We start from the raw sequence: 16636 nt of genomic DNA on the forward strand, positions 1-16636 counted from the left end.
GCAGCATAAAAGTTAGTTTAAATGGAAAAAACGTTTACTTGGAGACAACGTGTTATAAAAAAACTAGATTTTTTATGTAGGCAATACATTTTTCTTTCATATAATACTTGTGAAATGTTAGGAAAGGTAGTGTCCTAAATAATTTTTTGATAGAATATGAATAGCTTATTGATTACAGGCAACTTAAATCACTGTGAATATACTGATTGTTAAAGTGGGCAGATTCCTAATATTTATTTTAGTAAGTGTGCATCTACACATTAGATTGTTTCTACCTACATTTAAATCATACCAGTCTACGAACATATTTATTTAATATCATACAATTCAACTGGAGCTGAATAAATAAATCTAAACTTATTGTCAAATGAGTCACTACTGAAAAGTTTTAGTTTAAAGTAAATAAATGGGTTTTATATTTTGCCTTCAATTTTTAATATTTGGACGACTAGTAAATTACATATTATGTCCGTTGTACATACACCGTTTCACGAAAATGGAGATAACCCAGTCAAGTAAATTCACATGAATTATCTAACTATTGAGTGTCTGCTCAAGTAGCCAGTTAGTTGAGTTTAATATTTTAATCCAATATTCTCCATCAACCATTATTTCGACTGGTAGTATTATTTGATCATAACGAAATGCGATTGGCGTAACAAAATGACTTAAGTGCAAACTCTGATAGTTAGAAATAACAAACTGAATGTTATTTTGAATCTTCATTATGAGCAACAGTGGTATCATAAAAATGATCCAGTAAACAAATTGTTTCTCCACTATTAAAACATTTTCGAAACTACGTGTAAATGTAAAACTCCTTTGAAACATGTAGATAGTGAAAAGTCTGAGACATCCTATGTATATGTGAATCACATCAGTACATCAGTTAAGGATTAAGGGAATAGATAAATGATGTAAAAAGTCACAGTTTAGTTTAATTAAAAAGTTAATACTTCAGTACAGTAACTTTTACCTGTAGACTCGTAGCTATTGGTGACGATTTGACTCATAATGAAGACAAACGATGGACAAATTACGAATTAACTGCTATGAGAAAGAACGTACACAACAATCCTTGTCACAATTCTCAGTGCATCGTATCAAGTTTAAACTTCGTAATACTCTGTGAATTTATGAATATAAATTTGTTGGCTGGATGGAAACTGATCGGTCTCGGATTAGCGATCACTGTTATGTTATCCGGTCCCTGTACCAGTCTACTTGTGACAATAAAATTGTTGTATTATTTGTACTTAACTGAAGTTTTACACTTGAAATATGTATTTAGTCTAATGTGCATTTGACTTTCACAACTATGATGTTTTCTACGCTCAACAACTTCTTAGCTGATTTACATTTTCTAGTTTATTGTCTGTGTTAAAAAATAGAATTTCTGTATATGTGTTTTATTCCTCTTATTTCAGACTTTATAATAACAGTGGATAAGAAGTATTAGGATATATTGATACTGTAAGGTGTTTCAAATCAATATGCAACATGCGACATGGTGCGCTGTTCAGAGAGTTCAGTGTGGGGCAAGCGGTAATAGCAAGAGATTGCTATGGAGTAAAGCCAACTTGGAAGATTGGAACTATAATCGACAGCAAAGGGAAAGTTATTTATGAAGTAAAAGTCGGAGAAAAGATATGGGTGTGACATACAAACCAAATACGGCTGACCAGAAAATAGTGGGGGATTCGATGTGATTTAAAGCTGGCTATACCATTAATAATTAACCGAATTGGCTAATGAACCTAAAAATAAATCAAGTAACAAGAGAAAGTATGTAACACAGCCAAGGCAGATGCAGATCATCCGACGAAAATCTGACCGAATAAGAACAAATCCTTATGATTTTTATTATCCCTAATGCTTCAAAAAAGGGAGGTGTTATATGCAAAAAAGATTAAATTATGGGTAACTTCCGAGAACTGTTTATAGACTCCGGCTCTGAGCTGGAGCTTAGAGGACAAAACTCCATCAAAATCATCAACGTGAGCTACAAATCTTCACCATCTCAAGACTTAATGGCTATTATTATACGATTTACTACTATTAAGTTATTCCCAATCTATTGGTTACAGTTATTCATTTCCCCCTAATTATATGACTTACTAGTGTTGTGATAAGATATTAAGGAAATACTTTCGTTCAATAAATATTAATCAAGAATTTATTATCAGTAAATGCATAATCAACCCCGGTTGTTATTTATTGTAAAAACAAGATCCTTAACTATGAGTGTGAGTTTATTAGCGCCATTATAAAGTCCCAGAAGGATAAACATTAACATTCGTTGATCTGAATTAAATATGTTTCAAGGTTGTCATAGATAACGCATTTCTTTGTGACTTTAGTATAGATAATTATTTTTGTTTTCACGTGTACAAAATAGGTTCTCTTTGGATCATTTTCTGTTCAACTTATAAACCTATAATAGTACCTCATCAGTATTTCCAGTTATTCATTTTCCCTTTATTTAATATATCTTATGTCTGGATGGCTGCAGGTATAAAAAAACTGATATGTTATTACTGTATCTCCTAATATTATAAGTTGGGTGCACATTGGTTTGATGACTACATCTCCTTCATCAACTGATGGAATAAACTGGCTTACGAAAACCACAAAAACTAAAGTATAACGGTCAATTTACTCTAGGCTCATGTCACACCATTTCTGCTCATTGTTGATCAAATTCCATTATGTTGGGTCACTTATCCTGGTGATAACCCTTGACATTTTGTAAGTACTGAACCTCAGAAAGTGCATTCACCAGAGTCATAATCTAACAACATAGTAGTATATTAAATGAAAGTGTGAGACAAGAGTAACAGCTGCAATATTACAATTCAGTTAAATTAGGTTAACTTTGATTTCTTTCTGAATGACTTTTATAATCTTGATTCACGTTGCCTTTTTCGAAATCTACAAACATTTTCAGTATTTTTCTTAATGGGATTGAAACAGTGTGCAACGTTTAAGTGTTATATACTTTGTAAAGTAACTTCAGTTAAGTCTGGTCAGTCGTATTTGGTTTGTATGTCACACCCATATCTTTTCTCCGACTTTTACTTCATAAATAACTTTCCCTTTGCTGTCGATTATAGTTCCAATCTTCCAAGTTGGCTTTACTCCATAGCAATCTCTTGCTATTACCGCTTGCCCCACACTGAACTCTCTGAACAGCGCACCATGTCGCATGTTGCATATTGATTTGAAACACCTTACAGTATCAATATATCCTAATACTTCTTATCCACTGTTATTATAAAGTCTGAAATAAGAGGAATAAAACACATATACAGAAATTCTATTTTTTAACACAGACAATAAACTAGAAAATGTAAATCAGCTAAGAAGTTGTTGAGCGTAGAAAACATCATAGTTGTGAAAGTCAAATGCACATTAGACTAAATACATATTTCAAGTGTAAAACTTCAGTTAAGTACAAATAATACAACAATTTTATTGTCACAAGTAGACTGGTACAGGGACCGGATAACATAACAGTGATCGCTAATCCGAGACCGATCAGTTTCCATCCAGCCAACAAATTTATATTCATAAATTCACAGAGTATTACGAAGTTTAAACTTGATACGATGCACTGAGAATTGTGACAAGGATTGTTGTGTACGTTCTTTCTCATAGCAGTTAATTCGTAATTTGTCCATCGTTTGTCTTCATTATGAGTCAAATCGTCACCAATAGCTACGAGTCTACAGGTAAAAGTTACTGTACTGAAGTATTAACTTTTTAATTAAACTAAACTGTGACTTTTTACATCATTTATCTATTCCCTTAATCCTTAACTGATGTACTGATGTGATTCACATATACATAGGATGTCTCAGACTTTTCACTATCTACATGTTTCAAAGGAGTTTTACATTTACACGTAGTTTCGAAAATGTTTTAATAGTGGAGAAACAATTTGTTTATTGGATCATTTTTATGATACCACTGTTGCTCATAATGAAGATTCAAAATAACATTCAGTTTGTTATTTCTAACTATCAGAGTTTGCACTTAAGTCATTTTGTTGCGCCAATCGCATTTCGTTATCGCAAAATATCTTCAAATTTAGCGAATAAAGTACACGTTTTGTTTCATTATCCTAGACTTATTTGATTTACCATGTTTTGTCTGTCTTTCATTTTGCTAATTTTGTCAGTAATTCGAGAAAGAAAGTAAGACATATGTATATGATATGCAATATCGTTTCAGCTTTTGATAAACGACCTAGATGCTGAAAATCAATTATAATTACTTATTGGCCAATTCTGTTATTCTAACCTAAATCGAGACATAATTTAACCAGTTGATTCTTTTCATGCCAAAAATAGCTGAAAAGGTGTACTTGTGTATCGCAAATATACTTTCAAAACTTCTTCCGGTCTGCTCTTATTCCTGGTCTCACCATGACCTCATTATTTTGGCTTGTTGCTCCTGATGAGGTTGAATATAAAAATCGCAGCAAAATATCAGTTGTTGGTTGTGGAGCAGTTGGAACATCGATTGCATTTTCTCTGCTCGATATGGCTGGTGCAATTGCCCTAATTGATGTCAATGAATTTAAGGTAAAGGGTGAAGTCATGGATTTGATGCAAGGTCAGCTGTCCTCCGGATATTGTAAAATTACTGGTGGTTCCGACTTTAAATTGACGACAAATTCAGATATTATCGTAGTTACAGCATGTGTGACTGATAAAAACGAAAATCCTGAACAACAATTAGTAAAAAATGTTAAACTTTATCAGGAAATAATCCCTAAGATTACTTATCATAGTCCTCAATGTGTTTTGTTGATTGTCACAAATCCAGTTGATATAATGACACATGTAGCCGCCAAACTCAGTGGTTTCCCGAAACATCGAGTTTTTGGTACTGGGACAATTTTGGACTCAGCAAGATTCCGTTATCTTCTTGGTCAGAAATTTAGTGTCGATGCCTCATCAGTTAATGGTTATATAATTGGAGAACTTGGTGAAAATAGTATACCTTTATGGAGTACCGTGAATATTGCTGGTGAACGTTTAGTCACAAAAAATGCACATATTGGATGTTCAAGTGATCCTGAAAATTTCAAATTGGTTTATGAATCGACAATCAAAAGTACAGAAGAACTTAACCGATTAAAAGGTTGTAATTCATGGTCTATTGGACTTGCTTGTCGTGCCATATGTGATGCTATAATACACAATCTTCATACCATTTATCCCGTCTCAGTGTATGTTAAAGATATGAATGGGATCCAAGAAGACGCTTTTCTGAGTTTTCCTTCTTTGATCAACTCTAAAGGAATAAGTCATATAATACCACAACAGTTAAATCCTGATGAAGAAAGGAAAATAAAACAAAGTGTTCAGAAGCAAATAAACATGGTGATACATCTAGGCATATGAAGCTTCACTGTAATGGATATTTTCAGTTTGTTCAGAATGACTTTTATTATTTATCCGTGAGTTTTTGCCATTTTGATAAACTACTTTTAATACACTAGTGCATTGGAAGTACTTCAGATGAATTTTCTTTCATTTGAGTGTGTTTTTATCAGTAACAGATAGGAAATAGTATAATCAAAATTTACCTCAATTAAACAGACGTGTGGTAGCTATTGTCCTGTTATGGTTACAACTAATAATTACTAGTAATGGTTTTAATACAATAAGAATGGCAGCAAGTATTTAAGAAGTACGTTTCATAAAAAAGTGAATGTTCATTTAGTAATTTAAGCTCAACTTTACTATGAAAACGGACCCATATGGTGTAGGTTTCCCTAGAGACAAGTTTAAGACATGAAACTTCCATAGCATTTTACATAGACAATTCTTGTTAACCTCTAGGCTTATTAAATATATACATGTAAAATAGCAATTAGTGTAAGAGCATTTCGAAATAGATTGTTGCTAAAAATATTTCACGATGTATGACACATTATAATTTCAGGTCTCAACAGAGACCAAATGAAATATGAATGTTGACATTCCAACGAAAGATGTAGATATCCCGACATCTCTTCTAAGATTTCCTGCAATCCAGAATGTGCGCATTTTGGTTAACAGATCATGAATGAACAGACGTAGATATTTAATCTTCAATTTACATTCACTTAATTATCCAAATAATTTTATGCGTTATATTATTTTATCTACGTGTAAACTTTATTTAACTTGCTTAAGTAGAAAATTATGTTGATTCAGTCTATCCATGGAATGAAATTCTGTATTCATAACAGAAACTTTGATATTCATTTATTACTTTCCATATTTTAAATATCTAGAAAGATTATTCGTAGTATAACATTACGGTGATAGTTCAGAAACTAGTACAATTAACGAATGATAACTACAGAGTTTATTCTCTAATTAGAGATTCAAATTATAAAAAAATTCCTGTCGAATATTTGAGAAATACTTAGCTTTAGTTCAATATTACTAATTATTTACTTGTTACCAAGTTTTGATTTTATATATTTGAATAAAAATAGAGTCCTTATTGTCTTTGACACTGTAAAAATAATCTGTTACTATAATTAGTTTTCCCAGTAAATTTAGATAAAGTAGCTATGGTTTTATATTTGGTTGATAACAAGATGGTTTGTATATTCGCCTCAAATGTGTCACTGATTGTCACTATCGCTAACAGTACGACTTTAATGATTAGTAAAAATACTAAGAAAGTTATCTAGGTGTTGGTTGCAAAGGTATCTATCTATCAATCTGTTATTTTATCTCTCATGCATCATGAAATAATACAGACTTGATGACGTTAGATTTTTAATATGTGGCTAAGTGACTAGTAGGAAGTAAGATTTACTTAAACTAGAAACTAAATAACTATATCTTAATATATTTAGATACCTCAGCAACATATTCTTTAACTAGAGCATTGGTTTTTGACTTCCCGAGTCAGTCACGCGAGTTTTCAAAGTTTTACGATGCATCAAGGTTGTTTGGAAAGTGAATACTTATGTGGAGATGTGAACGATATAATAGTAGAGAAATAGATCATTCGCTGAACTAAATTTCAAAGCTTAATTTAATACTACTTGGATCATTTAGGTTCACTTAATTCTTACTTACTCATTAAGAGAATCTCCGATATAGTTCCCGTCTACGATCGAATTTGTTTGTAGATGAATGAAAGTTTAGGTTATAACAGAAAACTTATTATTCATCAACTATAACTTATGCTTATTAGTATATTAACATATCTCAAGACATCAGTAAAGAAACTTGTAACCAGTTGTTAAAGCAGAGCTATCGTACCCTGTCGTAAGGGTGCCCAAGAACCAATGAGTCCAAGCGTCAAAGATTAGACTAGACTTCAATAAATATGTAATTATTGGAAGAACATTGTTGCTCATTAATTATGCGTCCCAAAGAAAGTAGAATTTAAATAGCTTTAGGAGTTATACAATTTATGAACTTAGAAGTTGATGTTAGTAAGTTAGGGAGTTATTCTAACTGATTTGTCTAGTTTCAAACAAGTAGATCTTCAAAATGAAAAATAGGGTAAATCGAAAGTCAGCAATAAACAATGGTACTAATATCTTATTTGATCAGCTGATACGTAATCTGTTTTCCTATATCTTTGTATCAAAACACGCAGCAAAAAAGTCAACTGCTAACACACAAAAAGAGGAATTTTCAACGAGATGAAGTAAGGAAATCTTGTGGTTAGCGGTAGAAACAAACTATAGTATACCTATGTCTATGTAATGTGAAATACTTTTCATTTATCAGGCTTGAAATATTTCTGCCTCTAATAGTAAATAACTCACAACCACCAATCCACCTTTCGTTCACATATTACCCCCTATATTGTTTTCTTTGTTGTTTTATTCATAAGTTAGCCACTAGTAGAGAATTCCCAAGCCACAATCAAATCGACTGGTGCTTTTCACCTTGTGAATTCATAAATGATTGATGGCATGCTGACATACCATTACAGGACAGCAGTACATCCATAAAATTCTGGTTTGTTAATAAACAAAGAAGTAGCTTTCGGTAGTACGAGACTGACATAAGATTCCGGGCTAGAATCAGATAACTCAGGTATCATACATTGATTACATTCATTGGGTATGTTACAAATGAGATATTTATTCATGTACTGGTATGCAAGTCATATCGACCAGACGAAGATGGTCTTAGTTTTTATTCCTGGTTTTAATTGTTCTGATTCACCTGATGTCTTATAACTACTTCGTTGATACATCATAGTATATTTGATAGTAGAGTTCGTTAGTATACACAGTATTCATGGTCATGAATATCAACAGATCTCTTCAGTTTGTTATGGAGTAATGAAATAAACATAGAAAGGAGATTATGTCCTATTAGAAATTTAGCAGTTTGTTTATTTGGGAAACATTTCCGAGGCCTAATAATGACTAAATCGTTCTTTGTTGAATTAGTTTATTCAGTGTCTTCAAAACTCTTGTAGCCTTCATTTTACTACAGTATTTCGGAATAATCAAAGTAATCACAACTAAAAATCCGTCTTGTTAGAGCTTTAAAACATTTGTTAAAACCAAACACTCAGAAAAGTACCTAAATTTGCAATTACATGAAAAGCACCCATTGAGTTATAAAAACTAGAAAATTGTATTGAAATAAAACTAAAATTATTTTGAAGCGATCTTATTTAGCTCATCAAGATATCCAACTATTTACTGTTTAAAGAAGTATTACAGCCAGCTATAAATTGGTTCAAACTTACTTAACATTGAGATATCTCACCAGATCACCAATAAATAGAGATATTTAAAGCTTAAAAATTATAATCAGGCGTCAGACATGCATCTTGGTTTAATGCATCGGTTTGATGAATCCCTGTTAACTTGAGTAACTAAAAAGGGGCAATCACCAGCCTTATGTCATAGTATTAATACTAACCAAGGTTGTTGGGATACACGTTAAATATTACAATCCACCGACTATTCTGATGTACCACGTCGGATAGCAAAAAGCCGACGACATGCGGGTTAAGACGTGTTATCAGTCTGTTAAGTCACTGACCATTGATCTAAGTGGTATAAAGAGCTGAGAACATCTTAGTCAAAGCCTGTGAGACTATCATAATCTTTCGTTGGAAATTTTAGGTGATATTCCTAAAATTTAAAAACCGTTGCTTTCATTCCATGTTTTCTAGATCTTGAGACTAGTATTTGTCTTTCAAATCATATGTTTAATCTTTACCTATCGAAGGAACCCAATCTATAAAGATCACTTTTGGTTTACTGAAAATATAATGTTGATAATTTCATTATTTGATATTCAATATCTAGTAAATAAGGTATCGTTTCAGTGAACAATATTTTTAGTATGCATGAAAAATGTTCTGCTATTGTTAGGTGATTATTAAGTAACTGCTTGGTTTTTATCAGAGTAAATAAATTAAAATAGCATTAAATTCACTTGGTGTTGTTTTACTTGTATCTTCCCATTGTTATTTGGGACTGCGATTGATCAGTCTCATGTTAGCATATGTGCATCCTATGTGGATTGCCTCGATATAGCATTAAGTCACAAGCTTTTTAAACAAAGATGGATAGTGGCTAGTAGTGGAATCCAGGACGCACGTTTCGTACTATTTGGGACTCGTCAGCTGGATGTACCTGCATCACAGAGTTGATATTCACTCTGGGAAGATACAAGTAAAATAATATCAAGTGAATTTAAACTTCACCTCACTGCACAAGCAAGTGGCTATCAGGACTCAGTAGCTAAGTGGATAACGCGATGGTGTTTAAAGCGAACGGTACTGGATTCGAGTCCCGGAGTGGACATCAACACGGGGATGCTGCTGCATCCAGCTGACGAGTCCCAAATAGGACGAAACGCGCGTCCTGGATTCCAGTGCTAGCTCCTATCTGTCTTTGCTTAGAATAACAATAATTACACTGGACAATATTTTATGTGGGGGTTAATTGAAGGAAATAACTCTCATCCGAATCATATATATCTACTAGATGTAATGTATTATTTTAATACAATCAAGTTTATAGCCTGGAATTTATTCAGTTATTTTTCTGGATTTTAAAGCTATTATTTACATTATTGTATATCCAAATAAGCCAATGGAAGATATTTATATATATACATGTGTTGATCCAATTGATTCAGTGAATTAATTCAGTTACTTAGTATAACTGAGCATATATCAGTTAATCCCCAGTTGTTAAACATCCGACTTATAGGAATAACCCATTTGATTTATAGACATATGATAAAACTAATTTATTTCATTGAATCATTAACTGAGTGGTGGTGTCTTTTGACCTAAAGAAATGGCGCATATTGTTAAAATAATTATAAACCTCATGTCCATCGATCTAATGCAGAAGAATAACAATCTAGAAAAAATGGAATAAAATTTAATAAACCAGATTATAAATGAGGGGAGAACAAATAGCTCAAAAATAATCAGGAGATGTACATAAGGCGATAGTTCGTTTTGATTATTGTTGCATGTTGATCTGACCGTACTCAGATATAAACTAAAAATTATAGTTCCTCACCATCCCTTCTGATTCTTGTGACAATACAGCATTGTATAGATGGGATGAAAGATTTTGGGTAACGTAATAATTAAGGATTTAAGTGTTTTTGTCTATTGGCAAGCCCTGATCAATTGATGCGCATTTGGACAACAGGTAGATTCTATTCTTAAGATTTAGATTTCTTACAGATTTCAATTCCGAATAACTCTTCAAGTTCGTAGCAATAATTGACAATAAAACAGTTCTTGATAAACCTTTGGATGATTTATAAACATTGTTTCAGCGAAAACAAGTTCAGAGCTTAATGTAAAAAGCCCAAATGAATGATGTTGTTTTATGGCTTTGATATCATGAACTATGTTATTTGATAAAACGGTGACTATCACTGCTGAATCTACTTCAAAATAACTCATTTTTAAACCACTTTTAGCTAAGTGGATAGAAAGAAACAAAAAAATAGGATTACATTCTACTCACAAAATATATCTGAATAATTTATGCTACTTACAAGTAACTAAACCTGATGGATATAAATACTTCAAGTTGCCGTTTAATGTTGCTCAGGTCACTACTTTTCAGAGATTTCACAACTAATAACTAAGCCCTCTGTTACTGTTAAAAATAAATCGTTGTTCAGAAAGAATTAGTCTAATTTTGAAAATTGGTAATTATACTAAGTATACAAAGCATTATTAGATTAAGGAAAACGATTGTTAATTACAATACGCTACAATAAATTAACAATATCAATGTGGATTCCAATTCCTGTTTACATTAGCCAAATTATTAAGTAAAATGACAAGCTAATGAATGAGAAATTGATGAGAAATGGCTATTAACTGACATCCAAAAGCTTATGGAAAGGCAGCATAGGCCTACGACCAGGATCCTCCAACCAACTGTCATAGGCTATCCATTCCAGTTGTTTTCAAGTGCTACTCATTCCTTTGATGTCTGACTCCAATCCCTGAGGAAATGTACTCTTTGGTCTGCCACTTTTCCTTTTCTTTTCGGCATTCAAATTCAGGGCTTGCCTAATGATACAGGTTGATCATTTCATCAATGTATATTCTATCCACCTCCAGCATCCTTTCTTAATTTCCTCTTCAACTGGAAGTTGATTTGTTCCCTCCCATAGTAGGCTATTGCTGACGGTATCTGGCCAACGGATCTGCAGTATCTTGCGTAGATAACTGTTTATAAATACCTGTATATTTCGATGATGGTTGTGGTTGTTCTTCAAATTTCAGCGCTGTACAGCAGAACTGTCTTGACGTTTGGATTGTAGATTCTGACTTTGATGTTATCTAACAGTTGTATTGGGCTCTGTATGTTCTCCAGTTGTGGGAATGTTTCCCTCGCTTCAGCAACCCATGCCTTTATATCTTTATCAGATTCTCCTTGTTTATCGATGGTGCTGTCCAGGTACGTAAAGCATTCCACCTCTTTCTGAGTTTCTCCATCAAGATTGATTTGACTGATGTTCACTGTATTGTATTACAGGATCTTGTTTTTTCCCTTATGTATATTGAGGCGCACTGCTGCTATACTGGCTGCCTTCACCTGAATTTGTTGCGGTGTATGGGATAGAAGAGCTAGGTCATCTGAGGAGTCAAGATCGTCTAGTTGCATCCAAGTTGTCCATTGTATTCTTTGCTTCGTCTGAAATGTGTAGGTCTTCATAATCCAGTTAACTATCAGAAGAAAGAGGAGGAGTGAGAGTAATCATCCTTGTTTGATACCGGTCTTCATTCGGAATATATCTGTCAGCTGCTCTCCATACGTGACCTTGTAGTGTATTCAATGGTATGAAATCCGTATTATTTTAAAGATCTCAGCTACACCATAGTGTCGATGAAGTTTCCGTAGGGTTCTCCTGTATGCTCTGTCGAACGCCTTCTCACGGTCAAGGAAGTTAATTTGTAGTGATGAATTTCACTCATTTGATTGTTTCACAATGATCCGTAATGTCGCAATTTGGTATGTGCATAACCGATCCCTACGAAATCCGTACTGTCAACCACGAAGTTGGGCTTCTACTGGAGGAAGGTCTGTAGATACTGCTTCGATACCTGATGGGTATAGTAGGGTGATCTGTCCAGATCCTCAAAGTTCTATATCCACCTGTTTTGCTGTTCGTTAATCTCAGTGATTGACTTGCTTTCTTCAAGTGTACGTCATTGAATTAATTAACTGCTATTGTTCGAGATGGACCAAAACCAGAGTCACTCTAAGTTTTACTACATAATGAGAGATGTTATTTGCTATGTATCCAATAATAGACATAAAAAACCATTTAGATAAAAGGTCACACTAGTAAATGCAAACATACGTATACCTTCTTGTTGATGTTGATCGTTTAAAGGATGCACAATAATTACACGTCCCGACCCTCAATTGATTATTTGGGATTGTTTAACATTTTAAGATTGAATCATAGATATACTAAGGCTTCTCTTCGCAAGTGAATGATCTGGAATATGACGACCAACACTCTTTGGAATTTTATTCGATGTCAATTTCAAGATATAAATAGAATGAATAAATTTATCAACACTGCCCAAATCTTCTTCTGGTTTAGAAATGATTGTGTTATTTCTGATGGGTTCTGAAGACAGTAATAACTTCGCAAGAATACTGCTTTCTGATGTATAATTAAAAAAAGCCTAGTCTAACTGATGTGTTTTTTAACGAGATGATGGTCACTATATTGACATCCCATCACCTTTACACTTAGCTGCCTGATATAACTGTATTCATACGTGGCTATATTGATCTAGAACTTAGATGAATTGGATGATTGAGAACGAGAACATACTTTTTTAATGACGCTAAGAATATGTTTAATTAAATAACGAAATGACAAGGAAGTTAAAAGGATAAAAATTCTAGTACAAAAAAAACAATATTAGTTATTTTTACAGAATTCATAAGCCGTGTTCTCCCACTGTTGGATTGGATAGCAATGAATCGAAAGCATAAATTAGATCTTTCTCCAGTTAATCAAATTACATAATTACCATACTAGACGGGATCTATTAACTCCATAACTACTAAATTAGAGTGACGATCACTGGGAACTATAATAATTTGACTGGATACTTAGAACGGAACACAGAAAAGTTACTAGGCACAGCGATCAGCAAGTATAAGATTTGTGCTCACTGCTGTATTCGCAAACATTCGGAATAGGCCGATATGCATCAAGAAGTTGGAAAAAAGTTATGTAACGCACGTCTTGCGGAATCCCAAACGAAGTTACAGAATATTTCTATGGCACCTTGTAAAAACACCAAATGTTCAGTAACAATTTTCCGGCAGGTGTAAGCTTCCTTAGGATCTAGTTCGGTTTGATATTTTAGTGCCAAGGTGGGGCTGATTGACGTCAACCAATTCACAGTGGTGAATTAATTGGTCGGTGAAACGCAAGATATGCTTGTCTCACAGGGAATAGTAATCTAAATATACAAAATGAGTATTGTACACACTTGCCGTCAATCAAAGACGTGATAACATGGAGAGTTCAGCACGATGACAGGTTTATTTGAATTTAAGATAATTTACTCAGTCATAATTTACATTCAGTTAGTTGCTATACCCAGGAATGTATACCATGAACGAGTGTCCGATAGATTTTTTTCATTTATTTGAAATGTGACCGAGCAACAATCTCTCACGAAAACACAATTGTTGATCCGAAGACCTCAAATGGACAAACGTCAGAATATAGGGCTACCAAACAACACAAACACAATACAAACCCCATGAAACGTGGAAATTCAATGAATTTAGCATTTTGGTCACCAGTATAATTTCTGTCTGTTTGTTTAAGTCTGAGATTCTTTGGATGCATGCAGCTAAAGTAAACGTTCAAACCTCCTCCAGAGCCACGATAATTAATGAACGCGCTTAATCGAAGTCGTTTCCTGAGCAATTAATTCTCGACTTCGATTGAGTCCGGGAGTGCATATATAAAGTGGGCAAGAATTAAGCCAAAGTCAGATTACAAGTAATTATAGTGACCATGAAATTGATAACTTCCAATTACTTATAACATCGAATCATACCTTTGTAAATGGTTCGTGTATAAGCACTTTATTTTATTAGAAAAAACTACTATTATTTATTGATCACCGTCCTAATTGCTCATTTTGACAGTCATCAAACTATGCATTACCTATGAAATCGTAATTGATAACAATAACTTCAAGATACTGTTTCCTTATTGATTTCTGTATATATTCCTGTATTGTGTATCCAGCCACTATAAACAAAAAATTCTTGTTACACTTACACATTTTCTTAAAGAAAACAATACTGATGCTTTAGTCGTTCTTCTGAAATAATTTTAAACAACACATGGTAAAGTCCAAAAGTGGTGGTCGGGTTTGCCTATCTTAATGAACCAACCGAGCTATACTGGCTGGAACAATCGTTCCTCAAGGTCCTACCATGCCAGACAGGTAAGTTGAAGAGTGGTAAGACTAAAAGCAGCAAACCTAAAGATCGAGGGCGAAGTCGTACTGCTGACTGTACAGTGTGACAGCTGTAAGGTATTTCCTTCAGACAACCAACGTAACAGCGATGCTGCCTTCCCACAAGGAGGAGTGGGGTTAGAAAAGGCCGGCCCTAAAAATGCACACCACCTTGTCCCACGGGTTTCCGCACCGATAGTAAGGCCTCATCAATTACGGAGCTAACACGAAAGCCACTCATAAAAGGCCGTATGTGACCGGCTTCAAGCAGTTGTCCCTTGGGCACTGCGATCACACTCTCAGGTCACTAAGACCACCCCTAATCCAATTTCCTCTTCAGGTACCTCTAGAAGAACCCTTCACAGCATGGGCAACCAGGAAGTGATAACCTACCTCACAACCCTAACAGCACTCAAGACCACTGTATTAATAATCAACCTCCCTCTTCATATCCTGTTACTCCACCTACCTCGACTTTCAACTCTAAACTTCCCCTTTTGGCTTCCTTCTCATGTGTCATCATGGCCGACGATTCTAGTAGGCGAAACACTGTCGCAGGTCTACTGAAACCTCGCTCCAAACTACACATTGAAGCCTTCAACGTACACACACTATGTCGAATCGCCCAGCAGGCCTCCTTGACTAGAATCCTAGAATCTCGTACCATTGATGTATGCTGTGTCTCCGAAACACGCATACAGGATTCTAGTGTGGTCATTCACTTGATCTCACCTCGCCAACACAGGGAACCGACGAAATATACACCCCGTTTATCTAGCGACCCGATGGCTAGTTTACGTGAACTGGCAGGTGTAGCCATGGCACTGAGCACGACGGCAGAGCAAGTGGTGTTAGAATGGATCCTCGTTAACAGTCTCCTATGTCCTGTTCGGCTAAACGGCTCCGTAGGAACTCGGAAGGATAGGGACACACGTCGTTGCCTTTTCGTCGTTTCTGCCTACGCTCCCACTGACTGCAGCTCAGATGATGTGAAAGATGAATTTTACAGAAAGCTGTTCGAACTTCTTCAGAAAGGTAAACGCTCAGATATAGTACTCGTAGCAGGTGACTTCAATACTCAGGTAGGTAGCTCAAACTAAATAGAAAGACTTTAGTATTCCGGCTCGACGAACAGATAACGGCAACCACCTGTTGCAACTGATCTCAGATAATCGTTCATTTTTAGCAAGCACTAATATTAAGCATAAGTAAGGACATCGTCTAGCATGGCTGTTATAACTTGTAACCCGCGCGCCCTGTTAATGTATAACGTGGTGATACCGCCAATCAGAGAACAGTGAATTATCGACCAGACCAATGACGCGTAAACACGTACGAGCAGTCTAGAGTCCTTATTGGTCCTGTTTTCCGCCTAGCCCAGCCAGTTAAGTCCAGAACATCAATCCCAGCCTCTGCGATACGAATCATTTATATACCAAACAAACAGACCACAACGTACCATAAAATAGAAAATAACATTTGTATAAGATTTGGCCAAAAGTGGCTGTGAATGAGAGAGGTAGTGATTAATAGACAGGGCATAATTCAAGAATGGTAAGACGTATAATAATAGTTCATAGGTCAAAATAAAGCTTATGATAAGAAGAATGTGAATATGCATAGTTTAGTTATTTAACAATTATAC

General features: G+C 34.5%; 1 protein-coding gene across 1 annotated transcript; it reads left to right on the plus strand.

The window, feature by feature from the left end:
- Nucleotides 1–175: 175 nt before the first annotated feature.
- MS3_00003193 (uncharacterized protein) lies at nucleotides 176–8998 on the plus strand. The gene is made up of 3 exons (XM_012941844.2): nucleotides 176–398; nucleotides 4353–5467; nucleotides 7865–8998. The coding sequence occupies exon 2, from the start codon at nucleotides 4428–4430 to the stop codon at nucleotides 5409–5411; it is 984 nt and encodes a 327-aa protein (XP_012797298.1). The 5' UTR covers nucleotides 176–398; nucleotides 4353–4427; the 3' UTR covers nucleotides 5412–5467; nucleotides 7865–8998.
- The last annotated feature ends 7638 nt before the right edge of the window (nucleotides 8999–16636 follow it).

The sequence above is a fragment of the Schistosoma haematobium genome, chromosome ZW (assembly GCF_000699445.3).
Source record: "Schistosoma haematobium chromosome ZW, whole genome shotgun sequence".
NCBI classification, from domain to species: domain Eukaryota; kingdom Metazoa; phylum Platyhelminthes; class Trematoda; order Strigeidida; family Schistosomatidae; genus Schistosoma; species Schistosoma haematobium.